The following is a 26,585-nucleotide window of genomic DNA, read 5'->3' as shown; positions in this document are numbered from 1 at the left end:
GCAGGTCCTTTCAGACGCACGAGTGGTCTATCCGTCCGGACATCATATATTCTGTTTTCCAGAAGTGGGGGTTTCCCCAGGTAGACCTGTTCGCATCTCGAGCCAACAGAAAGTGCCACGTGTTCTGCTCCCTACAAGGACGAGCTCCGGGCTCTCTCTCGGATGCGTTTCTCCTCCCCTGGAAAGACCCACCTGTTTTATGCCTTCCCTCCATTTTCCTCTGGTCCACAAGGTGCTGCTCAAATTACGCAGAGACCAGGCACAAGTAATTCTGGTCGCTCCCAGCGTGGCAGAGACAACACTGGTACACCACACTGTTAGAGCTCTCGCTCTCGGTTCAGACACCGATCCCGCTCCCATTATGTCCAGATCTCATCTCTCAGGACCATGGCCGACTGCGTCACCACCGACTTGCAATCACTCCACCTCACGGCGTGGTTGCTCCATGGTTCACCCAGGCAGAGCAACAATGCTCGCACTCTGTCCAACAGATTCTGCTGAGCAGTAGGAAGCCTTCAACACGGACCACGTACTTGGCCAAGTGGAAGCGGTTCTCCTGTTGGTGCGAACAACGAGCCATGTCCCCGTTGCAGGCACCTATCCTCTCATATTGGAATATCTCCTCTCCCTAAAACAGCAGGGTTTGGCGATATCTTCAATTAGAGTTCACCTGGCCGCCATATCGGCTTTTCACCCAGGGGAACTCGCGTCCTCGGTATCCTCTAACCCGATGGTCGTTAGGTTCCTCAAGGGCTTGGACCGGATGTACCCACAACAGCGTCAACCCGTTCCGACGTGGGATCTCAACCTGGTTCTCTCCAAGCCCACAGGTCCTCCATTCGAGCCACTGGCCACCTGTTCACTTCTGTACTTATCCTGGAAGTCAGCCTTCCTCGTAGCCATCACCTCAGCAAGGCGCGTTTCTGAACTCAGGGCGCTTACATCCGAGCCCCCTTACACAGTTTTCCATAAGGATAAAGTGCAGCTTCGTCCACATCCTGCCTTTCTTCCTAAGGTGGTCTCTCCGTTTCACATCAATTCAGGATATATTTCTCCCGGTCTTCCATCCTAAACCACATGCTACTCGCCATGACCAGCGTTTGCATTCTCTGGACGTACGCAGGGCCCTAGCTTTCTATATTGACCTCACAAGACACTTTAGAAAGACGACGCAACTCTTTGTTGCAGTGGGCCGACCGAATGAAAGGCTTACCGGTCTCCTCACAACGCCTATCCTCCTGGATTACGTCTTGCATCCGGACTTGCTATGACCTGGCAGGTGTCTCAACACCGCACCTCACCGCTCACTCCACGAGGGCCCAAGCTTCCTCGACTGCTTTCCTGGCGCAAGTTCCGATCCAGGACATTTGCAGAGCTGCAGTTGGTCATCAGTCCACACATTTACAGCTCACTATGCACTAGTGCAGCAGTCCAGGGACAATGCTGCATTCGGATCAGCGGTTTTGCACACAGCAATGTCTCACTCCGACCCCACCACCTAAGTTGGGCTTGGGAGTCACCTAATTGGAATCGATATGAGCAAGCACTCGAAGAAGAAAAGACGGTTACTCACCGTTGTAACTGTTGTTCTTCGAGATGTGTTGCTCATATCCATTCCAAACCCGCCCCCCTTCCCCACTGTCGGAGTAGCCGGCAAGAAGGAACTGAGGGGGCGCCGGGTCGGCTGGAGTATATATCCAGCGCCATGAAGGCGCCACTCTAGGGGGCTCCACAGCCGACCCGCCGGTGTTGCTAGGGTAGAAAATTCTCCGACGATCGTGCACGCGGCACGCGCATACCTAATTGGAATGGATATGAGCAACACATCTCGAAGAACAACAGTTACAACGGTGAGTAACCGTCTTTTATTTGGTTGTTTTATGGTTTTTCATGGGATTTCTGTGACTTGGTTTGGTGTGACAAAGGAGAAGGGAATTTATGGGCCTACATGCTTCCATTCTAGTCTTGATTAGGATTTGGTCTGATACTCAGCAGGATCCCTCACCACAACAGCATTTTATAATTCCACAGGAAACACAATTCCAAATGGGCCCCATGCAATGCATGTTGATAGTCTGCAGAGAGCTGGCTGCTCAAGAGGTACTGACTCCCTCCTTATTTTCAGCTACCAAACTACATTAAAAGCCCTAAAAAACACACTGAGGAGTTTTCTAAGCAAGTGTTGTAGTTGCCCCAGGGATAGTTAGTGATCATGAACAGGAGATAAGGTGGTCCATAGAATCACAAATGGAGGGATAGTGATCCATGAGACATTCTCAGCTTTAAAACACAGTCCATACTATGAAAAAGTTTGAGAATCCCTGGAATAGAGGCTCTGGTGACGTGTTCAGTGAGAAGGAACTAAATATTGTCTGGATTCTGAGGGGACTTCTGTGATGTTTGGATTGTATTCTGGCATAATGCTCACTCACTGTTTGATGTACTCCCACATTATCCTCTATTCATCCAAAAACATAATGGAAAACATTTGCATTCATTGTTGTATCTGGCATCAGAACATTGAAGACTGCTGTACCCACTCTTAGAACTTTAAAATGAGATACTGTTTTACATTATGTTAGTATTGATGATGATGACTTGAACTGAAAGGATAAATCTGTAGGATTTAATCACATGACTCACATTTATTGAATACACAGGTGCATACAGGAACACATTCTACACTCATTTAGTAGCTTCTAGCATAATACATCCCCAAAGGAATCTCTTCTCCCTTGCCTGTGATTTAAAGTCTTTGATACAACAAACAGCAGTTTTACTGAACTGACTTTATTAGGAGGGACATTTTCCAAGCCTTTTGTAAGGTATAATATTAGCTAGGCAATTGATTTTAAAAAGAGTCACTCTGCTAAAATATTTTAATTCTGTATCTGGCCACTTCTTTCTCTGAACCTTAGCCAAGATTAAGTCCTTTCTATCTGTCCACACTGCTCAAACTATCATCCAGGCTCTTATTATCTCCCATCTTAACTATTGCAATCTTCTCCTCTCTGACCTTCCCGATACCTTTCTCCACTCAGGCCCATTCAAAATGTTGCTGTTAAAATCACCTGGCTGGCCTATCATTCCAACAATGTCCCACCAATTCTACCTATGAGTCCCTGCTCTTCCATCACATCAAGTTCTCCCTCTCTCGTCCAACAGTGTCAGCCTCCTTCATCTGTTTGTCCACTTCTTCCATAAGCCCCTTTGTACTTTTCTCCATCCTGCCCCTTGGATACCTGGGATGTCCTTCCCAAACTGGCCATAAAGACACTACCCTGAACTCCCTCAACACCCATCTCTCCACCCATCAGAAAGGCTGGACTTTCGTTTCCCTGGAAGGACTCAGACTAACTACCCAGTCAGCAAGAAGGAAACCAAAGAAGTGGCCACACCTGATGGAGGAAAGATGGCTCTTGCATTTTTATCCATAGATGGTTAGGCCTTGGGGTCAGTCTGATCACCCCTGGTAACCTACTCCTGGCATTGGCTAAAATATCCATTTGTCAACCCAGGAAGAGGAAGCTAGACCAGGAGGCTCTCTGTGGATGTGGGATCTTCTTCCAAACTCTTGTTAGAGGACATCCTCGCTTGGCTCCTTTTTGGAGCACTGGGTTCTGTCCAGGGATCTCTGCTCAATATCCCCTTCTGGATCCCTCATTGTGAGCCTTTGACCCCCTCTCTTCTTTGTATTTTGCCCAAGAAATCAGTCAATCCTTCTTTGTTGTCCCTCCTCAGTGTTGAGAGAGGCCATTGTAAAATAAACTGGTCTCCTCTAGTAAAGAATTCTTCAAACAGGGTGTCTGGCACCAAGATATCTCTGGGCTAGTGCATGAGACTCTTATTCTAGGCTTCCCTAGACGTAGCATCCATATGGAGAGCAGTTGTGTTGGTGGGTGTTGGATAGTGAGATCCTAAATCATTGGACATCTTAAGACTAGAATTTTGAATCTTGTGCAACAATGGACAGGAAAACAGCAGTGTATGCAAAGCATGAGTGTGATATGTTCACACCAGTCTTGCTACCTTAATGGTGCATGCTAGATGAGTTGTAGTTACCATATAGCAGTTACATTCAGCCCCTGATACTGAGCGCCAGTAGCCTAACCTGCAGGTGATGGATCACAGTGCTTGGGTCCTCAACTGATCAGAGAGGTGGAAAGTGTTCTCCGTCACTGCTGCAATCTGTGTATCTAGGTGCTATGAGGAGTTCAACATAACCCCAAACCTATGCACTACTTTGAAGAATGGTGGTCAGTAGTGTTCCCTCTAATTTTTTACGTCCATGTACGGAATGAATTTTGTTATGTGCACCAATGACACATCACCTCCATACTGGTGCACATAACAAAATTCATGTGGTGGGGGTGGGGCCGAGGGGTTCGGAGTATGGGAGGGGGCTAGGGCTCTGGTTGGGGATGTGGGCTCTTGGGTGGTGCTGGGGATGAGGAGTTCAAGGTGCAGGGGGGGGGGCTCAGCGCTGGGGCAGAGGGTTGGGGTGTGGGAGGTGTGGGCTCTGGGCTGGGGACAGGGATGAGAGGTTTGGGGTGCAGGCTGCCCCAGGGCTGCGGTAGGAAAGAAGACTCCCCCCAGTCCTCTCTCACCACAGCAGCTCGGGGCTGGGGGAGAGGTGCCTCTCCCCAGCTGCAGCGGCTGGGCTGGATCAGGCCGAGGGAGGGGTGCTTCTCCCCACCGCAGCAGGTCCACGTTGGGGGAGAGGCATCTCTCCCTGCCACAGCCCTGAGCCCCTGCATGGGGCTTAATAGGCAGCTGCACAGCTGCGCAGCTTAGCGGGAACTTACGTGGTCAAATGCATTGATGGGGGTGGTACCTTAGTCAGCTCCTGCAAGTGCTTTATTCTTCCTACTAGGGCTATCAATTGCAGCTAACTCATGCAATTAACGGAAAACAAATTAAATAGATTAAAAAAAATAGTGGCAATTAATCACCGTTTTAATTGCACTGTTAAACAATAATAGAATACCAATTTAAAATTATAAATACTTTTGGATGTTTTTCTATATTGTTTTCAATTACAACCGAATACAAAGTGTACAGTGCTCACTTTATATTACAAAAGTGCCATGCGAATGTCTGTTCTCACTTTCATGTGACATTGTAAATAAAAAGCAGGCAGCATTATCTCCTGTAAATGTAAACAAACTTGTTTGTCTGCGTGATTGGCTGAACTAGAAGTAGGACTGAGTGGACTTGTAGACTCTACATTTTTATATATTGTTTTGTTTTTAACTGCAGTTTATATATATATATATATATATATAAATAAATGAAAAAATTACATTTGTAAGTTGCACTTTCACGATAAAGAGATTGCACCACAGTACTCGTACAAGGTGAATTGAAAAATATTATTTCTTTTGTTTATCTTTTTACAATGTGAATATTTGTAATCAAAAATATAAACTGAGCCCTGTACACTTCGTATTCTGTGTTATAACTGAAATCAATATATTTGAAAATGTAGAAAAAAGCCCAAAATATTTATAATAAATTTAAATTAGTATTATTATTAACAGTCTGATTAAAACTGCAGTTAATCATGACTTTTTAAAATCTCACAATTGTGATTTTTTTTAGTCATTTGACAGCCCTACTTCCTACCTTTATCACTTCTGCATTCTCTAAATTATGATTGAACCAAATAATTTTCATCCATCTGTTTATTTCTTTCCAGCACTGAAATGAAAGAAGCTGCATCATTTGAGAAGTATTAGTGCATGTCCATGGTAACTCAATTTCTCCCAGTAATCTTGTATGTATATATAAATATTTCATACAAAAAGCTCCAGGCAAAGAACATATATGGTGCAAAATAAAGTGCTCATTCGGTGTTTGCACGCTTTGACAAGCACACGTGCAAATCCAATGAAATCCAGAGATATCATCTATTCATGGAAATTCCCATTCATTATACACATAACACATATCTACTGTGCCAGTAGAACACTGGGAGATTAGTATTAAATGTTTTAACAGTGAACATGCATTAAATATGGGCTTCTTTTCCAGACCAATGTAAGGCAGGTATGACATATGGACTACATCTCTGTCAAATGTCAAGTTTTCAACTCCTTCCACTGAGGTGCTAAAAAAAGTCACAACAATTGTTTCTTAGCAGAAAATCTGAATTTTTTCAATCCTTATATCTTTGAAATGCGTTTGATGAAAAATGTGCTCCTTATCTGGGAGCAAGAATACCTATTTTTTGGTGAAATGCTAAATCATTGGGAAAGTTATAAGCAACTAAAAATGATATTTTTAATGGAAACATTTAGGTAACCTTAACTATAAGTGTTGCTACATGTGCTAGCTCTAATACATATGAGAACAGGTTGAAAAATGGGGGGTGGAAATCTTCTACAAACATTTTCATTAAAAAAAAAAGATCTGCTTTTCATTGGAGCATATTTCCTGTTAGTTTTTTGCCCAGCCCTAGCCACTGATATTGAAAATGATGGACGAAAGCACAGAATCCTGCTGGATTCCATGTGACATGCCTTAGACCGGATCCAGTAATGCACTTAAACATGTGCTTCCATTATGTGAATAGCTCCATTCATTTCAATAGGCTACTCACAGCTTAAAGTTATACGGGTGCTCTGCTGGATTGGGGACCAAGAATAGAGAGTGAGGCCTGTTATCTCGGAATTAGCCGAGTTAATTTGGAAAAAAAATGATTCCGTCCACACGACCAAACTGTTTTTTTCTATTTAAAGGGCTCTTTAATCTGATTTCTGTACTCCACCTCAGCAAGTGGAGTAGCGCTTAAATTGAGATCGCAATCCCAGGTTAAAGGTATTGTTGACGCAATTTGACATTATTGGCCTCCGGGAGCTATTCCGGAATGCTCCCTTGTGACCACTCTGGACAACACTCTCAACTCGGATGCACTAGCCAGTGGGCAGGAAAAGCCCCGGGAACTTTTGAATTTCATTTCCTGTTTGGTCACCATCAACACAGGTGATCATCAGCACAGTCCACCATCACAGGCGACCATGCAGAGTACACCATTATAGGAGATCACGCAGTCCTGGATTTGCAGACGAGCTCCAGCATGGTCCAAATGGGAGGTACTGGATCTCATCACATGTTGGGGAGACGAGTCTGTTATGGCAGAACTATGTTCCAAAAAAAGGAATGCAAATACGTACGCTAAAGTCTCCAGGGCCATGACGGAAAGAGGCTACTCCAGGGACATACAAAAATCAAGGAGCTCAGGCAAGCATACCAAAAAGCTAGGGAGGTCACAGCCCCATACATTCCGCTTCTACCGTGAGCTGCATGCAATTATGGGGGGGTGATGCCACCACTACCCACCACTGTCCATGGACACCTGCAAGGGGCGAGTTGCACGGAGCAAGGAGGAAGAGTCATTGGAGGACGAAGAGGAGGGGGAGGAGGAGGATAGTGCACAGGCAGAAAGTGGGGAATCCGTTTTCCCCCCTAGCCAGGAACTATTCTTAACGCTGGAACCAACAGCCTCCCCCCACTCCAAGGCGGGCTCCTAGACCATGACCCTGGAGAAGGTACTTCTGGTGAGTTAAAACCATGATTGGAGCCACGCGGTGAGTGCGGGGGGAGGGGGAGTGTTGTGTGAAGCGATCATCCCAGAGAGCCCGCAGGCCCTCCTTGTATATGGCAAACCCACCAGGTATTCCTTGCTATGGGAAAGGGGGCCCAGCAGTTTGAAAGCATTGAAATGAATGTAGAAGAAACAGAACCCCATGTGCCCCTAAGCTGAATTCTGTTGCCCGGCCATGTGTGATGCTTACTCACACCAAAGTGTCCCCTTTGTTTTCTGAAATGTATCTTTTAAAATACTACCCTCCCTTTTTCTCCTCCTGCAGGTGCAAATGTTTCAACGCGGCCCCTATCTACTCCGTCCCAGAGGCTGGTCCAGATTAGAAGGTGGAAAAAGCAGACTCGGGATGACATGTTCGCCGAGCTCATGCAGTCCTCCCACACTGATAGGGCCCAGCTGAATGCGTAGAGGCAAACAATTGTGGAGTCCCGTAAAGCATTACAAGAACACAAAGAGAGGAGGGACACGTGCGATGAGAGCAGGCAAGATGCTAAGGTCAAGCTCATAGGGGAGCAAACTGACATGCTCCGCTGTATGGTGGATCTAATGCGGGAAAGGCAGCTGCAGCCCCTGTATAACCACCCTCCCTCCTCCCCAAGTTCCATAGCCTCCTCACCCAGACGCCCAAGAACACGATGGGGAGGCTGCAGGGACCCACATACTCAACCCCAGAGGATCGCCCAAGCACCAGAAAGCTGGCATATGCAAACTTTTGATTTGGTTTCTGGACTTGTCCTTCCCTCCTCCTCCACCCCCCTAACCCAATACCCTCCCCTCCCCCGGTCTACCTTCTGATTTCTCTCGATGTGTTGTGTAACAAATAATAAAGAACAGTTTTCAAACAATTTTGACTTTATTTCCTTTCATATATATAGGGGGCAAGTAACTTCAAGAGAAACAAACACAACTGTCACACCGTATCCTGGCCGGTCATGAAATTGGCTTTCAAAGCTTCTCTGATGTGCAGTGTTCCCTGTTGCTCTCTTCTAATCGCCCTGTTGTCTGGCTGTGCGAAATTGGCTGCCAGGCGAGTTGCCTCAACCTCCCACCCCACCATAAATGTCTCCCCCTTACTGTCACAGATATTGTGGAGCACACAACAAGCAGCAATTACAATTGGAATATTGGTTGTGCTGAGATCTAACCGAGTCAGTAAACTGCGCCAGTGCGCTTTCAAACGTCCAAAAGCACATTCTACCACCATTCTGCACTTGCTCAGCCTATAGTTGAACTGCTCCTTACTACTGTACGGCTTCATGAGACATGGCATTAAGGGGTAGGCTGGGTCCCTGAGGATAACTATAGGCATTTCAACATCCCCAACAGTAATTTTCTGGTCTGGGAAGTAAGTCCCTTCCTGCAGCTGTTCAAACAGACCAGAGTTCCCGAAGATGCGAACGTCAAGCACCTTTCCCGGCCATCCCACGTTGATGTCAGTGCTTGGCTCACGGTAGCCGAAAAAAGGCGGGAAATGGTTAGATAACAGAGTAGACAGAAAGACAAGAGGACATGCGAGGTGGATTCATAGTACCAGGAGACAGGCGGTGCACCGTACTGCACCATCTGCTGGCAGTATGGAGTCTGCTGTAGCTTTCACGGAGGGAGGAGCAAGTGACGGCACACACTCAGAAACACCTGCAAGAATGTTTTTGCCCCATCATGCACTGGAAGCTTAACCCACAATTCCAATGGGTAGCGGGGACTCCAGGATAGCTTCTCACAGTGCACCGCTCCAACATTCGATGCTACTGTAGACGTACTCTGAGTGTCTAGGTCAGAGGTCAGCAACCTTTCAGAAGTGGTGTGCCAAGTCTTCATTTATTCACTCTAATTTAATGTTTCGCATGCCAGTGATACGTTTTAACGTTTTCAGAAGGTCTCTTTCTATAAGTCCATAATATATAACTAAACTATTGTGGTATGTAAAGTAAATAAGGTTTTTAAAATGTTTAAGAAGCTTCATTTAAAATTTAATTTAAATGCAGAGCCCCCCAGACTGGTGGCCAGGACCCAGGCAGTGTGAGTGCCACTGAAAATCAGCTCATGTGCCACCTTTGGCACACATGCCATAGGTTTCCTACCCCAGTCTAGGTTTTGGGGGGCCTGTCTGAGACAGTGAAGAGCTACCACATTTACTTTGGCTAGGTCTCTTAGGCATTTCTTCAGCCCCTTGCAGTCAGGGCCAGCCCTAGATCAAATGGCACTCTGGCTAAGGAGTGCCTTCAACGCCTCTCCCCCATTTGTTAAACTTTTAATACCTTACAGCACCCCAAGCCTGGCACCCCCCAAGCCTGGCACCCCATGTGGTCACCTGGGTCGCCCACCCCTAAATCCGGCCCTGCACAGTCAACAGTACTGAAGACTGCTGAGAGATCAAATAGTGTAATCATAAAGGCTTGTTTGCTGTCCAAGGCCAAGAGAAAATCATCCATCAGCAAACTGTGCCATATCCCTACCAGGGGCCTGACTCCAAAGGGTAGAGGATACCAGCAAACGTGAGAAACCATTGGAGTTTGGTCGTCACCACTTTCTTGATGAGTTTGTCTAGTTAAGGGAGGTTGGAGACTAAGGCCTAGTCTTCACTTACCGGCTGGTCCGGCGGCACGCCATCGATGTTCTGGGATCGGTTTATCGTGTCTGGTTAAGACGCGATAAATCGATCCCGGATCGATCCCGGAAGTGCTCACAGTCGGCGCCGGTACTCCAGCTCGCCGAGAGGAGTATGCGGCGTCGACGGGGAGAGACTTCCGGCTGCGTCTGGACCGCGGTAAGTCCGGACTAAGGTACTTCGAATTCAGCTACGTTATTAACGTAGCTGAATTTGCGTACCTTAGTCCGAAGTCCGGACTAAGTGGGGACCAGCCCAAGGTGATGATGGGTGTTCAGTGTGGGTTACTTTAGAAGTGGCTGGACTACTGCATTTTTTATAGTGGTAGGCAAATTGCCTTCTTCAAGAGAGACTGATTTTTTTTTTTTAAATATGGAGAGATACCTATCTCATGGAACTGGAAGGGACCTTGAAAGGTCATTGAGTCCAGTCCCCTGCCTTCACAGCAGAACCAAGTACCTTCCCTGACAGATTTTGCCCTAGATCCCTAAATGGCCCCCTCAAGGATTGAACTCAAAACCTTGGGTTTAGCAGGCCAATGCGCTATCCCTCCCCCAATGATGATTTCAATTACAGTAGCCAAGTAAACCTTTTACATAGCCTGCTATTTTAACAGTATCATCATAGATACAGATATAGCAGCAATTGTGTTATAAACCTCACAGGTTAAACACATCGCTGGGATAATGTCACTGTTTTCTAGGATGAATTTAACTCTGTTTATTCAGGGGCTTATTACTTGGCCTTTCCAAATCACACTGCACTGACACTTAGTGCATATATTCTCAGCCTAGGAATGCATTGTTAAAAAAGTGTTAACATGATTGATCTGTAATGGATTAGATTGTAAAATATCTACCACACTTTCTGTACCTTTAACAGTTACATCTTTACAAATAAAATTTTTGAAGTAATTTAAATAAACTAATAAATCTCTTTTTTGTGCCCTGAAAACGGAGAAGAATCAGAGATAGCATGAAGTCTACTAGGGATCTAGCTACTGCCAATCTGTTCTAAGGGTGTGCCTACACTTTGAGCTAGGGGTGTGATCCCCAGTTCAAAGAGACATACTCATGCTAGCTCTCACTGAGCTAGTGCGCTAAAACCAGAATGCAGCTGCAGCAGTGGGACAGGTAGCACCCAGATTACATGCTGAAGGTCTCAGATAACACTGCCATGGCCACATTCTATTTTTAGCATGCTAGCTCAATGAGAGCTAGCCCAAGTATGATTCGAGATGGGAATCACACCTCCAGCGCCAAGTGTAGACATACCCTGTGTGGAAGATACTCAGATACTATGGAGATGAACAGCAATATGAAAATAACATACCTAAAACAGATGATACACTTCTACCGTTTTCAAATACTAACTTAGAAATAACTGAGTTGTTTACATTGAGAGAGGAGATACTTTATATGTAAAACAGTGAGGTCTAAGCATTTTTAATACATGCACATTGTGTTCCATGCCACAGATTAGATGCATAAAATGGCTACTGTGAAAAATCTGGTCAATTTAAACAAAACTTAGGATACTTACACTGCAGCGAAATCTCTGGAGTCATTACAATGCATAATTATACCAGATTTTTTAATACCATTCAACCATGTTTATCTAAATGTAGAGAGTAGATGCAAAACATTTTGAATAAACTCAGTTTCTGATTAACAGGAAAGGAAGTTGTTATATCAGGGAAAGTTATGGTCCTTTGGCTGACTGGTAGTTCTATTAACTGGGATTATCAGAGTATTACACAACTAATACAATTTTATATTTGCTGAGATTTCACACAGAATTTGAATGTCATTTTAAAGTGTAATATAATTTTGCTAATAAAAGTTCCAGCAAAAAGATCATTCACTTTTAAAACAGAAATGCATGCAGTGCTCGTGCAAGGCACAAAGATTAACAGCACTGGAGAATGAAGGTGCCCATGCCCAGAACATTGGCAGGCAGCAAAGACTGACAGTGAACCTTTTCCAGTTTCCCCACTGACCCCCTTCTACATCTGGTATCCTGATAGAGGGAGTGCCATTAGGGGTAAGATAATAGAGCATTCTCCATTGCTCATCCAAATCTTGACCTCTCCACTGGGGCTTTCAAAATGTTGCCAACAGATATGGGGTGAAATCCTGACTCTAATGATGTAAATAGCAAAACACTCTGACTTCAATGGGGTCAGAATTTTGCCCAGGGTGGTTTTTATGATGTGTTTCCTATCTATCTATCACCTAGGTAAAAAATTGAGCCCACCAACTCATTTCACAAAGATCACTGAACAGTCATGACGTGGTAATAACATCGGCCCTCTGACAACTTTAACTAGACCCAAACCAACAATCTGGTGGTAAAAAGGCGCTACACACTCATTGCCAATCTCCAAAGCCATCTAGCCCCCTACATAAAAACTGGAATAATCATGAGAACCGTGGAAGAACCATAATAGTTCCATTCAAATTACACAGGTTCAAACAGATCAACAAATGGTGACAATGTTAATGGAAGAGTCTGCCTATTAATGAGAGAAGGAATGGGTTGAGGTAGCTGTTAAAAATAAAGGGAAATCATTTTTGAAGTGTTACAATAATCTTGACAAAGTTTCTCTGTCCAGCAACAATTTTTCCTCATATATGGTTAAATTGTTTTAACTAGTTTTGCAGAAATATTAAAAAAAAATCTATTCTCCCCCACCACAGAATATTCAGGTTACAAAGAACAGTGGGTCAGCTAATCTATCTCCTCCTTGCTCACTGGCAGAATTTATTTCCCTTTACTAACCATACCTGGAAAATGATGCTGTTTGAACCCTTCTAAAAACTGCCAGCTGCTTAAGGGTCCAATCTTGCACTCACTGAAGTTAACAGACATTTTGTCCTTGAATTGGGCCCCAAATGTGGTTCAGCAACAGTTTTGGGTTCATGGTGAGCACTGGAGCCTTTTGCTAGATTTTTTTTAATTAAACCTGAATTGTGTCCAATATTTATAACATTATTATACTTTCTGTTGTAAAATCTTTTTATCTTTAAAGGACTTTCACACATACTAGAAGTTCATCTGGACAAGTCTATTACTTGCTGTCAGATGCTAATACACCTCTACCTCGATATAACCCTGTCCTCGGGAGCCAAAAAATCTTACCGTGTTATAGGTGAAACCGTGTTATATTGAACTTGCTTTGATCCACCAAAGTGCACAGCCCCACCCCCACGGAGCACTGCTTTACCGCGTTATATCGGGGTAGAGGTGTATCTCAGTAACACACTTGCAGGCCTGTTCCTTTCATATAAGAGGCTACAGTTACTATCATTTAGATCCATATTTTCTAAAATATCCACTAATTTGGGGTTCCTTTACTTTTGGGCTCCCAAACTGAGAGATTAATTGATTCATAGCTTCTAGGACTGGAAGGGACCTCGAGAGGTCATCGAGTCCAGTCCCCTGCCCGCATGGCAGGACCAAATACTGTCTAGACCATCCCTGATAGACATTTATCTAACCTACTCTTAAATATCTCCAGAGATGAAGATTCCACAACCTCCCTAGGTGCCTTTGAGAGAGCTGTTAAGAATTCATTATCCTATTTGCTATGAATAAAAATTGGGTACTCAGCACTCTGAAAATGAGGCTCAAACTGTCTCATGTTGGACCCTTTTGCAAATTTAGGCCATTATGTATTTTAACAATCAGGTTTAAATACAAGACTTTATACTTCCAATCCCACACCTATCAATAAGGACCACTCTTTTTCACCATGCTATAGTGCCTGAGCCTCAAGCACCCAGGCACTGAAAAGCTGTGAGCTTTCTAATCAATAGTCATACTGAGTCCTACAACAAAGCACTGTTCAGGAGTGAAAAGCCCACTCAGCTCGAAAGTCAGCATTATAGCGCTAGATATCATGCTAACAGCTACCGAATACTAGTTTGATACCTGGGCAGTGTTCCAAAAGGGAACAGAAAACCTAAAGATAAAAAAACGGACTATTCTGAGGAAGCTAATCCACTTTCTCCTTGCATGCATATCTGAACATGGAGCCCATACTTTAGAAATAAAGTGCTGTGTAAAACACTGAAGTGCTTTGCCTGGGGTTGTCAGTATTAGAATTCTGGCACCTCAGAGTTAAGGTCAACTTGCAGTTCCCATTGTAAACTTTTTATTTTTAGGGCTGAGTAATTCAACCTTTTTCCATTAACACCAAGTTTTTGGCCCTTTGGCAATTTCTTTCTAGAAAATAAAACAGGATGCATTATTAATAATTTGACAATCCACAATGTATACGGAGAATATACACTGTTTTTATTAATAAATGGATTCAAAGTAGTCTTGATATTATGACTGACATCACAAGGTCTCTGGAGATACTGGAGTATCAATCAGAAGTATCCTACAGCATGTTAAGATTGTTATAGTTTCCACTGTAAATCTCTTTCCATAGTAACATATCTCAAAACAAGCAAAATGGTGAAACAATTACCTCTGGGTCATTCTATGGAATCAAGAACTCAACACTGACGGGCTTCCCAATATTGTTTTGCTTTACCTGCTGGTCAGAGTTCATTTGCAGCTGAAAACTATGTTTTGATCATTAGCATGGGAGCTTAATTCTGAATCCCATATTTATGAAGGAAGGCTAAGTGTGGAGTTCCTGATCCAATTAGAAAATTTGATCTGCCCTTAAAAGACTGCAACAAAGGGAAGTACAGAGACACCAAATGGATTTGAATTTTAAGTGGTACTTTAAATTCTTTAAACTCTTTTAAACTTACAGAATAATGTAAAGGCCTTGGATAGCTAATGTGACACCAATTTTTAAAAAGGGCTCCAGAGGTGATCCCGGCAATTACAGGTCACCTGACTTCAGTACCAGGCAAACTGGCTGAAACTATAGTAAAGAACAAAATTGTCAGACACATAGATGAACATAATTTGTTGGGGAAGAGTCAACATGGTTTTTGTAAAGGAAAATCATACCTCACCAATCTACTAGAATTCTATGAGGGGGTGAACAGGCATGTGGACTAGGTGGATCCAGTGGATATAGTGTACAGTAACTCCTTGCTTAACGTTGTAGTTATGTTCCTGAAAAATGCTATTTTAAGCGAAACGATGTTAAGTGAATCCAATTTCCCCATAAGAATTAATGTAAATGGGGGGGAGGGGTTAAGTTCCAGGAATTTTTTTTCCACCAGACAAAAGACAATATATATATATATAGCTGAGTAATTCAACCTTTTTCCATTCACACCAAATTTTTGGCCCTTTGGCAATTTTTTTTCTAGAAAATAAAACAGGATGCATTATTAATAATTTGACAATCCACAATGTATATGGAGAATATACACTGTTTTTATTAATAAATGGATTCAAAGTAGTCTTGATATTATGACTGACATCACAAGGTCTCTGGAGATACTGGAGTATCAATCGAAAGTATCCTACAGCATGTTAAGATTGTTATAGTTATATATATATATAGTGTTTATATATATATATACACACATACACACACACACATACACACGTACATACACACGTACATATACACAGTATAAGTTTTAAACAAACAATTTAATACTGTACACAGCAATTATGATTGTGAAGCTTGGTTGAGGTGGTGAAGTCAGAGGATGGAAAAGGGTGGGATATTTCCCAGGGAATGCCTTACTGCTAAATGATGAACTAGCATTCGGCCGAGCCCTCTAGGGTTAATACATTGTTGTTAACGTAGCCTCACACTCTACAAGGCAGCACAAATGGAGGGAGGGGAGACAGCATGGCAGAAAGAGACAGAGACACACCCTGTGTGTGAGAGAGAGGCGCACATTGCCCCTTTAAGTACATTGACCCCACTCTAAGTGCACTGCCTTTTTAAGTAGATCAGCAAGTTGAGACAGCAGTTGCTGCCAGCAAGTTCCCTCTGTCCTGAGCACTGCTGCGACCCCTCCCACCCCGACTCTGTGGAGATGGGGTAAAGGAGCAGGGGACAGGAGCAGGGGGAAGGGGACACCCTAACATTAGCATCCCTCTTTCCCCCCTCCCCCCTGCATAGCAAGCAGGAGGCTCCCGGGAGCAGCTCCAAGGAAGAAGGGAGGAGCAGCACATGGCAGTGGGGGAAGGAACAGTTGAACTGCCCAGCCATTGATAGCCTGCTGGGCAGCTGCTGCACAGGGAACTTAGGAGAGCGTGGCGCAGATAGGGGGGCTGCCGGTCCACCCTGGTTCCAAGCCCCGACCAGCTAACTCCAATGGGCTGCTCTTCCTGCAAGCAGTGGAAAGCAGGCGGCTGCTAAACAATATTATAAGGGAGCATTGTGCAACTTTAAACGAGCATGTTCTCTAATTGATCAGCAACATAACAACGAAACGTTAACCGGGACAACTTTAAGTGAGGAGTTACTGTACTTAGATTTTCAGAAAGCCTTTGACAAGGTCCCTCACCAAAGGCTCTTAAGCAAAGTAAGCTGTCATGGGATAAGAGGGAAGGTCCTCACATGGTCTGGCAACTGGTTAAAAGATAGGAAACAAAGGATAGGAATAAATGGTCAGTCTTCAGAATGGAGGTAAATAGTGGTGTCCTCCAGGTGTGTGTACTGGGACCAATCCTATTCAACATATTCATAAATGATCTGGAAAAAGGGGTAAACAGTGTGGTGGCAAAATTTGAAGATGGCACAAAACTACTCCAGATAGGTAAGTCCCAGGCAGACTATGAAGAGCTACAAAAGGATCTCTCAAAACTGGGTGACTGGGCAACAAAACGGCAGATGAAATTCACTGTTGATAAATGCAAAGTGATGCACATTGGAAAACATAATCCCAACTATACATATAAATGATGGGGTCTAAATTAGCTGTTGCCACTCAGAAAGAGATCTTGGACTCAATGTGGATAGTTCTCTGAAAACATCCACTCAATGTGCAGCAGCAGTCAAAAAAGCGAACAGAATGTTGGGAATCATTAAGAAAGGGATGGATAATAAGCATATTGCCCGAGTCTATAGAAATCCATGGTATGTCCACATCTTGAAGTCTGCATGCAGATGTGGTTGCCCCATCTCAAAAAAGATATATTGGAATTGGAAAAGGTTCAGAAAAGGGCAACAAAAATTATTAGGAGTATGAATGGCTTCTGTATGAGCAGAGATTAATAAGACTGGGACTTTTCAGCTTGGAAAAGAAACAACTAAGGGGGGATATGACTGAGTTCTCTAAAATCATGACTGGTGTAGAGAGTGTTATTTACTCCTCATAACACAAGAACTAGGGGTCACCAAATGAAATTAATAGGCAGCAGGTTTAAAACAAACAAAAGGAAGCATTTCTTCACACAATGCGCAGTCAACCTGTGGAACTCTTTTTCCCAGAGGATATTGTGAAGGCCAAGACTATAACAGGGTTCAAAAAAGAACTAGATAAATTCATAGACAATAGGTCCATCAATGGCTATTAGCCAGGATGAGCAGGGATAGCGTCCTTAGCCTCTGTTTGCCAGAAGCTGGGAATGGGCGAGAGGGGATGGATCACTTGATGATTACCTGTTCTGTTCCTTCCCTCTGGGGCACGCAGCATTGGGCACTGTTGAAAGACAGGATACTGGGCTAGATGGACCTTGGGTCTGACCAATATGGCTGTTCTTATGTTGTTCCTGATCTTACTCCCATTGAAATAAATGGTAAAACAAACATTGACTTCAATGGAAGAAGGCTTAAAATGTAGTTTTATGTTAGTTTCAAACACTGCTGCACCAGGTTTCAAACAAACAAGTTAGTTTTTTTTAAAAGCAGACAATTCCCACTAAAGGCTTGTCTACATTGGTGAAAATGACTGGAATAACTATTCTGGAATAGCTCTGCATGTGAATACTCTGTTCCAAAATAATTAGTGTGCTTTGTGGAATAGTTTATTCCACAACAGCTATTCAAGTAAGTTTCCCTGTATAGACCAGCCCTTAATGTGGATTATTCCTTTAGGGTACTCTGAAACACCTAAAATCTTTAATATGTAAAATTAAACAACTAAACATATGCAACATTTTTTCATATTTTTAATTCCTCATACTAAATGAAACACTGTTTGTGCAGAGTAAATCTGCAAAATACATTGGCACTTGATAATACTGAGGGAAACTAGTCATTAAGATTCAAAATAGGATTGATATTTATACAAACAAGAGTTGAATCTGCAGTTACAATTTTCCATTGTATGGTATTGCACACCAAAGTGCATTATGAGGGGTTTATACCTTAATCCAAGCAACCAGAATTGGCCACTGTCAGAGGTAAGATACTAGACTAGATAGAACATTGATAGGAACTGAGAATTTCCATACCAAAAGAGAGCTATTTCCCAATAATGGTCAATACTCCAACTGGTATTCATCTTGAGTATTAGTGCATCAGGTTTAGCAGAATTCAGTTTTATACTACCCATGGGAACTGTGGGTGTTATCCTTGACATTCTAAATGGCTAATCATTTTTTAATCTTACTAAGTTATTTACCATGATGATTTCTTGTGGCAGAGGGTTCCACAGCTTAAATATATGTGGTGCAAAAAAAAAAAAAGTATTTCCCTTTCTTCTTTCTATTTAGTGAATGATTGTATGTACCTCTCCTATGGCATCTGGGTGCCTGATATAAATTAATGAAACACCATGTTAAACTCCCACAGCTAAGAGGATAAACAACTCACCTTCCTGTACCTAACAACCTTAATAAATAAGCCAGTATTGTTCCATAGTTAAGGAAATACTTCAACAAAAAGCCTTGTCTGGCCTTGCTCTAAAGTTCAGAAAACTTTAGATTCTGGCACATTTCCAGAATGAGCAAATATGATAGCTGGGTCTTGCCACTGAACGGGTCTCCCTCCAGCCCTTAAGGGGTTTGCATTCATAGGCTGTCAGTCAAAGAACCTGGGAGGCATGGATCAGCATTCACGTCACACTCCCTGTCAGTACCCGGCCCAGGCCAGCTAATGATCCAACCAGCAAACCAAATTTGGTGATGAATCCTGGTCATGCTCTACCTGAGGCACAGTTGCACATAAGCTAAGAAAAAGAGTCAAAGCACCTTAGTTGATCTCAGCTGCAGCATAGGTTCAAAGGAAGGGAGGCTCTCCCTAAGGCAGGCAGGTACCATACCATATATGGCTTTATAGATTAGAACCCACACCCTCCATTGCTCCTGGAAGCAGATGAGCAGCCTGTGCAGTTCATAGAGCCACCAAACCACTCCACGAAGTTGGAGGCCCACTGTGTTCTACATTAGCTAACCATTCCAAGTGGTCGCTAAAGGTAGCCCAGATAGAGCATGCTGCAGTAGTCAAACCTGGAGGTGACAGTGCCACTTTAAAGAAAGGCGGTAACCTTGTAACTCACCACAGATGAAAAACAGCACCATGAGCTACTACTGCTACCTGGGAAGCCAAGAGCAGCTGGGAATCTAAAAGTACCCCAAGAGAGTGAATCTTTTTGGCAAAGGATGGACATTCTCCACTAACAAATAAAGCAGCCAAACCCCTATCAGCAACTCCTCAGGTTGTTTTCCCTTGCCAACATGCATCACCTCCATCATTTGTGGGTTGAGCTTCAGCCAACTTGTTTTCACAGGGCCTGGACAGAACAAGGAAATTATTCAGTCTCAATCTAATGAGAAGCACAGACAAAGAGGTCATCTTCATATTGGTGACACCGTAGCCCCAAACATTAACACAAACACTCTCAAAGGGCCTTGTGCATGTTGCACAGAAGGGACAACAGTATGGAACCAGAGATGAGAAGGGCCTCACAGACCCTCTGAAACCATTCCGAAAGGAAAGAGCAGAACCAGTGAAGAACAGTTCCACTCACCCCTTTTACACCCTGCCAACATATCAGGAACACCACCTGGGCAACATTATCAAAAGCTCTAGTTCTAACAAAATCATCAGACTCTTGACCTTTGTCCAGGGCCAGGAGTTCATCAACCAAGGATATGAATGCAATCACTATAACATACCCAATCCTGAAACCAACATGATAGGAATCCAGGAAATAAAAAGATGCCTATTGAAGCGTAATCTTCCCCAAAAATTAAAAGTTTGAAACATGGTAATAACTGGCAACTGGAGAGATAATTAACATTAAGTGATGGCTTCTTGAGAAAAGTCTAACCATTGTTTCTTTAAGGGTGCTTGGTATCATGTCCTCTCAAGAGAAAGTAACAAACACAAAAAGCTTCTGACTGGCTTTCACCAGGCATGAGAAACCTGGATCTCTCTCACAGGTAATTTTATAGTGTCCCAGAATAATAATTTCCAAACTGGTGTCGATGGACCACTAGAGGTCTGCAGAGCTCTTCCTGGTGGTCTGCAGAGAGCTGGCTAGTCAGTTAGCACTTGCTCCTCATTCTTATTTCCAGATGCTAAAGTACATTAAATGAAAGTCTCAAATAAATTCAAGACTTTTCTAATATTAATTTCCTATATAAGGAATTGTTGCAGTTGCCACAGGGATGTTATTCAATGTCAAATGAGAGGGGAGATTAGGAATGTGAGGTGAATAGCCCATGAAATCTCTCTATTAAGATGTGGTGCACGCTATGAAAAAGTTTGGAAAGCCTCATCACAGAGGAATCAGGAAAACACCTGAGCCATTTTCACAAAAACAAAATAGGGATTATGGAATTTTTAAGAAATCCCACAGCCTATCACTGTTTTTAAGATTAAGTTAGACAAGTTTATGGAGGGAATGGTTTAATGGTAAAACATATTAGCTGAGGAATACCAAGCAATGGTAGGCAAACAGTATAATGGCTAACAAGGGTTAGGCTGGAGACTCTTGCCTACATGCTCGGGGTCTTACTGATCGCCATATTTGGGGTCGGGAAGGAATTTTCCTCCAGGGTAGATTGGCTGAGGCCCTGGAGGTTTTTCGCCTTCCTCCGCAGCATGGGGCAGGGATCGCTAGCAGGAGGGTTCTCTGCCAATTGAAGTCACTAAGACACAGGATTTGGGGACTTCATCAGCAGAGTCAAGGAAAGGGTAGGGACGGTTTTGTGGCCTGCAGCATGCAGGGGGTCAGACCATATGATCATAATGGTCCCTTCTGACCTTAAAGTCTATGAGTCTATCACGGTACTTGAAGAAATAAATGAAGTTCTCCCCGTCAAAGATTACTAATTTTCATGTGTTTCTTTGTACATTTATTAGTTTGAATATTAAGACAATGTATTAAGTTTGGAAATAATTCAGAAATAAAATGAACTTTTATGTGACTATCATAAGTGCACAGAATGTGTGACATGAGTTTAAGATTTTTATGTATATTTTATTGAAACAAATTACATTATTTTAAAAATAATAATTTTCGGTGGTAGTGTAAAATACACACACATACAAACTTGCAAGATTGAGGTCTCTAGGAGACACCCATGATTTTTTTTAAAAATTAAACCACCGGGAATGTTTTATTTGTTGACTCTCTCTTTGTGCTTGTATTACGAAAAAAGACAAATAGGAGCTCCGAATGGCCTCTCTCTTCTATCATACTACTTCTTACGGTCTTTTTACTCTCTCCTTGTGTGGAACCCCCATCATTCTCACAACCCCTAGTTATTTTTAGAATCCATCTCTGAACCTTTATGTTTGCCGCTATTTCTATTTAAGATCATTAAAACTGAACACAGTTCGGAAGGTGAAGATACACCACCCATTTGCTATTACATTCTTTCCCTACTAATACCACACAAAACATCCTATTTCACTATCATTGAGCTTGGTCTTCATTGAGCTGTCCACAGTCATGCAGAGATCATTTTCCTGAGCATTTTCCTTCAAAACCCATCAGTGTATACAAGTATCTTAACTAGTCCCTTCTTTCTTACTTGTCTATGTTGACTTTACTCTGCCACCATTCAGTCTTAAAACCTTGAGGTTTTAGGTCCTACTTGAGTTCTCACAATCCTCTTTAGTCTTGGCTATTTAATTTTTAACACCTCTCTGTCCACCACTCTCTTCCAAATCCTTAACAAACATGAGATACTGCACACCACTTTGGAAATTTGTCTAGTACATGACCCTAGAGCACCCCACTATTAACATTTTCACCTATAAGGCCATTAATTCACACACTTTGCTTCACATTTCTGAACCACTTTTTAAATCCATGATGAAACTTTACCTCTCTCCCCACAGTTAACGAGTTTCTAGAATAGCCTCTTGCAAGGAAGTTTATCAAATTCCTTTTGAAATACCTCTATAAACTATCTCCAGCTCAGTCTCCATTGGCTCGCTTAGGGCCTGTTCCAGTACCCAGTGACAGTGAAAACAGGCCCTTAGCCTGCTCCAACAATCTCCTTTATCTGGTTTTCTGTGAGAACTCTTCAAAAGAGTGAACAGGAGAGAGTAGCAATTTACCCTTACAGAATACCTATCACACCGCATGCTCTCAGTTTAGGACCTTAACACAATCTTTAAATGCTTTTCGTATTATTTTTCCTGGCCTATCTAACCAATAGTTTTTAACTAAGCTACTTTGTTCTTTAATTCTTTTAGAACAAAGAGATACATTAAATCTTTGGCCCTGGTGATTTCCTCTATTTTAATTTCACATCTTTTTTGATACTTCGATCTCTCACAGTAGCTGACCTTTACTACTTGTAAAGAATTGCTTTTTACGTCCACCTTTCCATCCTGAGGAACTAGCACTCACACTGACTGTCCTGAGCGCTTCCAGCAGTCCTCTAGATAAGATATTCTTCTAAGTTTATTATTTTGTATACTTTTGGCTACTTACTCCTTCAGTTTCCTCTGGGTTTTTCAAATAACCACTGAAGATGTTTTCCATTCTATTAGTATCATCTGAGTCAATTTTTAAAAGGACACCCTTTTAATCCTAAACCTCTGGTACCTTGCTATTCATCCCCCCCTCTTTGTTTCCCTTGATTTTAATTTCTGTAGAGCTGTAGTACCCAAATCTTGTATGACTCTAATAAGATTATTTTTAAACAACCTTCAAGGGGACTCTCTGAATTTTAATCCCCTTAACTTTCTTTTCAAGCTATTTTTAACTAACTTCCCCCATTCCTACAATAAAAAGAAACATGTTCTTGAAGTTCAGTTTCACAGTATTTGTTCCTCTGATTAACACTCCCTCCCCAGAAGAGCTCTGTTTAAGCTCCAAAGCTTGTCTCTCCCACCAACTGAAATTGGTCCAATATTGTCACTTACATAAAACCTCAAGCATACTTTCTATACCATGGTTTAGTAGGAAATAAATAAAAAAAGAGAAGCCTCTCCCTTTGTCTGCTTCTGAACAAACTCTCCCAAACATCATTTCCCCCCTCCTTACAAAAGTTGTGGAGATATAAAGTTCAGTCAATTTATATCTGACTAGCTGTAAATCATCTGGGGGGCTCTGTTTTGTTCTGGCAATCTCCGTGATCCCAGAAACTTACTATTGTGACACCAAGATCATAGCAATGCTGTTGACTCAGCGATAATGCAATGTAGTGGTTACATGACAAAGGGGCAAAGCAACGTATTCCGGATCCACGCTCCCCCAGTAGCGATACAATGAGAGAGGGCAGGGGCGGCGGCACCCGTTCTGCTGAGTGTCATTGACCTCAGGGTTAAACGATTGCAATAATAGGTTAGTTTTGTTGTTAAATTGTTAGCACGCTGCTAATTGTCAGTGGGCTCCGAAGTCCCCTCCCTTTGCTCCAGGCACCGCTTGAAAACCAGGGGTGACAGTCACAGGGGGCTGCTCTGGGCGTGGGGGGTCAGTCACGGGGGGCTGCTCTGAAGGGGGTCGGGGGGGGGTCTCGCCCCCCACGGCCCTAGGCACACTGGCGTGGCTCGGTGCAGCCCCCGCTCTCCGCGCGGAGGGGCCCTGCCCTGGCAGGGGCGGGCTCTCGGCTAGCGGGGTCTTCCCCCTCCCGGGCCGGGCACCAAGCGCGTCCAGAGGCTCCCCTGCTCCCGGGGCAAGCCGGCTCCCACCGCAGCGGCCAGGGGCTCCCAGTCCGGCCCCCACCCGCCTCTCCGGGTCTTGCTCGCAGCCCGCCCTGGCGCTGCGGGGCCCGCGCTCGCCTGTCTCCGAGCCCGCTTCCCCCTCCCATGTGCCGCGGGCCCTGCCCGGCGCTCCGCTCAGGCCGCTCCGGCCATTGTGCCCCTGTCACACGGGAGCCGACCCGCCCGCGCGCCACAGCGGAGCCCGGCCCAGCGGCCGCCGCCTCCCCGGGACACGCTCCCGCGAGCCCGGCCACCGCACACTCTGCGTCCGCTTCTGCAGCCCCCCGGCCCCGGGTGGCAACCAACCAGCCCCGCCGCGCAGCCGCTTCCCCCCCGCGCTACGAGCCCACCAGGCAGCTGTGCAATGGTCCGGAAAGCAGGCGCGAGCCAGAGCCGCCGCCCCCCCCCCCCCGACAGGACAATAGCCCCCCATGACCCGGGGGGGGAGGCATTGTGCAGAGAACCGAACATTTACAAAACAAAACCCTAAAAAAAAAAAAAGCCCCAGCAGCGAGGGCCGGGGGCAGCGAGGCTCCTCCTCCTCTCCAAAAAGGCCTGTTGGAAAACTGCACACAAGCAGCAGCGGCAGCTCCGCCGCCTGCCTCCCTCTGCCCCGGAGAGACGAGGCGGCGAAGGGCGAGAAGGGGCGATCGCAGCCCAAGCGGGGTGCGGGGGAGGAAGGGGGGACACCAGGCCCGAGCCCTTTGTGTTACCTGCCGTGGAACCAGTCCTTGCAGGCATCGCACTCGATCATGAAGCGGGTTACGTCGTAGGGCAGCCTGCAGATGCAATAGACGGGCACAGTCGCCATGTTAGCTGAGCTCCCTTCAAAACAACACTGGACTCCCAGGCAAGCGAGCAGGGCTGGCGGCGGCTCCTGCCGCTAGGTAGCTGGCGGCTTCTCCTTCCAAAACGCAAGCAAAAAAAATTGCAATGTCGAGAGACGGAGCGGGGAGGGGGGAAAAGGGAAAAAAAATCAGATAATGCAATTACGGCTCCTCAAGGGCGAGCTCGCAATGTCAGAAAAATAATAAAGGGCTTCCCAAACTTTGGCTGCATGGCTCCTCTCTGGCTCTGCGAGCTCCAGGCGAACTGGGGCTTTTTTGTGTGTGTTGTTGTTGGTAAATGATTATTATCCAAAATGTTTGGCGAAATGCATTATATTGCGTGCCCCCTGGTGACAGTACAGTACCGCGGCTTTTCATAAACACTCCGAAATGTAGCCCTTTCCTTGTAATGTCCTTACGTCAGCTTGCAACATTGTAATATTTCCTCCGATGGGGCTGGGGAGGGAGGCTGCAGAAGGGGAGGCGAATCTGAAAACTCAAAGCTTGGCACCGGGCAAAATATTAGCGGGGGGGGGGGGGAGGCTGAGAGGGGAGGTAACCCACCTTGCTGAGAAAAACAAATAGGGCTGGGTGTAAAAACAGGGACGAGTAAAAGGAGGGAGATTTAAAAGAAATAAACGACGACTGGAGATGGGCTGCGCTGAATGCCAAGATCTCGTAATCGTTCCGCGCTGCAAGTAGAGACTTCTAAAAAACTGGCCTTAAAAACAAAAATCAGTTTCCAGGTTCGAGTGGGACGGAATGTGCAAGTGTCCACTCACACACACACCTCTCTGCAAAACGAGTGACACCTGGCAGCAGGGCCGAATAAAGGAGGTGGGGAAGATTAAATGAACCTAGCTGTTAATATAACAAGTCAGAGCGCGGGAATGTCCAAAAAGGGACCCAGAAGTAGGGCAGCGACTCCGCTTTTAAAGGGACATAAATAAGGGCTTTAAAGAAGTTATTTCGTTCTATGCTGCACACGGCGCAGGGGCGGCCAAGGGGCTGTGCTCCCTGCAGAGATGGGAATCGGGAGTGAATTCAAACAAGGAACTCCCACCACCAGATCTATATCCCATTGGGAAAGGATTCTGCACCAGGGAGGCGTCCAAGAGAGCAGCCTTCCCAAGGCTGAGAAGGGGGGATTTTACAGGAAATCGCCTCTGAAGACACACACAGCTTCCAGCGAAGAGTTTTTGGAACAGGCTTGTTCTGTTCTGCTTGTTTGCGGTGCCCATCGCCGACAGCGCGTTGAAGAGAAATAATAAAGCTTTCCGCGCGGACCAGCTGGTCCCTTGCGTTCTGTGGCGCTTCTTTTCCGCGATCCTGTTTGCAAACGAGAAACATAAAACACGTCCAGTATGATCAGTTTCTATTTGCACCGGATGTGACACTTGCACTGCGTTGTTCCCACTACGCCTTGTCCATTGAATTCCAGCGGCCGGTTCAAACTTTTGTAAAATGCCACTTGTCCCTTTTTTCTCATGCCGATTCCCAACTTTAGTCATTTGATTGATTCAAATTGTCATAATCCTTCCCCCAGAGCTATTAACA

General features: G+C 44.5%; 1 protein-coding gene across 5 annotated transcripts in view; it reads right to left on the bottom strand.

Annotated features, from left to right (window-relative positions):
• Positions 1-26,585, bottom strand: part of PHF2 (PHD finger protein 2) — a 159,621-nt gene that overhangs the window by 127,100 nt on the left and 5,936 nt on the right. For 4 of the 5 annotated variants that reach the window (XM_065551172.1, XM_005307158.5, XM_065551173.1 and 1 more), the window contains exon 1: positions 24,915-26,363. The exons of the other annotated variant lie outside the window; for it this stretch is intronic. In XM_065551172.1, the coding sequence (XP_065407244.1) occupies positions 24,915-25,012 (98 nt within the window). In that variant the 5' untranslated portion in view covers positions 25,013-26,363. Of the gene's footprint in view, positions 1-24,914; positions 26,364-26,585 lie in introns of those variants that run through there. 5 annotated transcript variants of the gene reach the window in all.

The sequence above is a fragment of the Chrysemys picta genome, chromosome 7 (assembly GCF_011386835.1).
Source record: "Chrysemys picta bellii isolate R12L10 chromosome 7, ASM1138683v2, whole genome shotgun sequence".
In the NCBI taxonomy this organism is placed as follows: Eukaryota; Metazoa; Chordata; order Testudines; family Emydidae; genus Chrysemys; species Chrysemys picta.
This window is presented reverse-complemented; position numbering and strand designations above follow the sequence as displayed.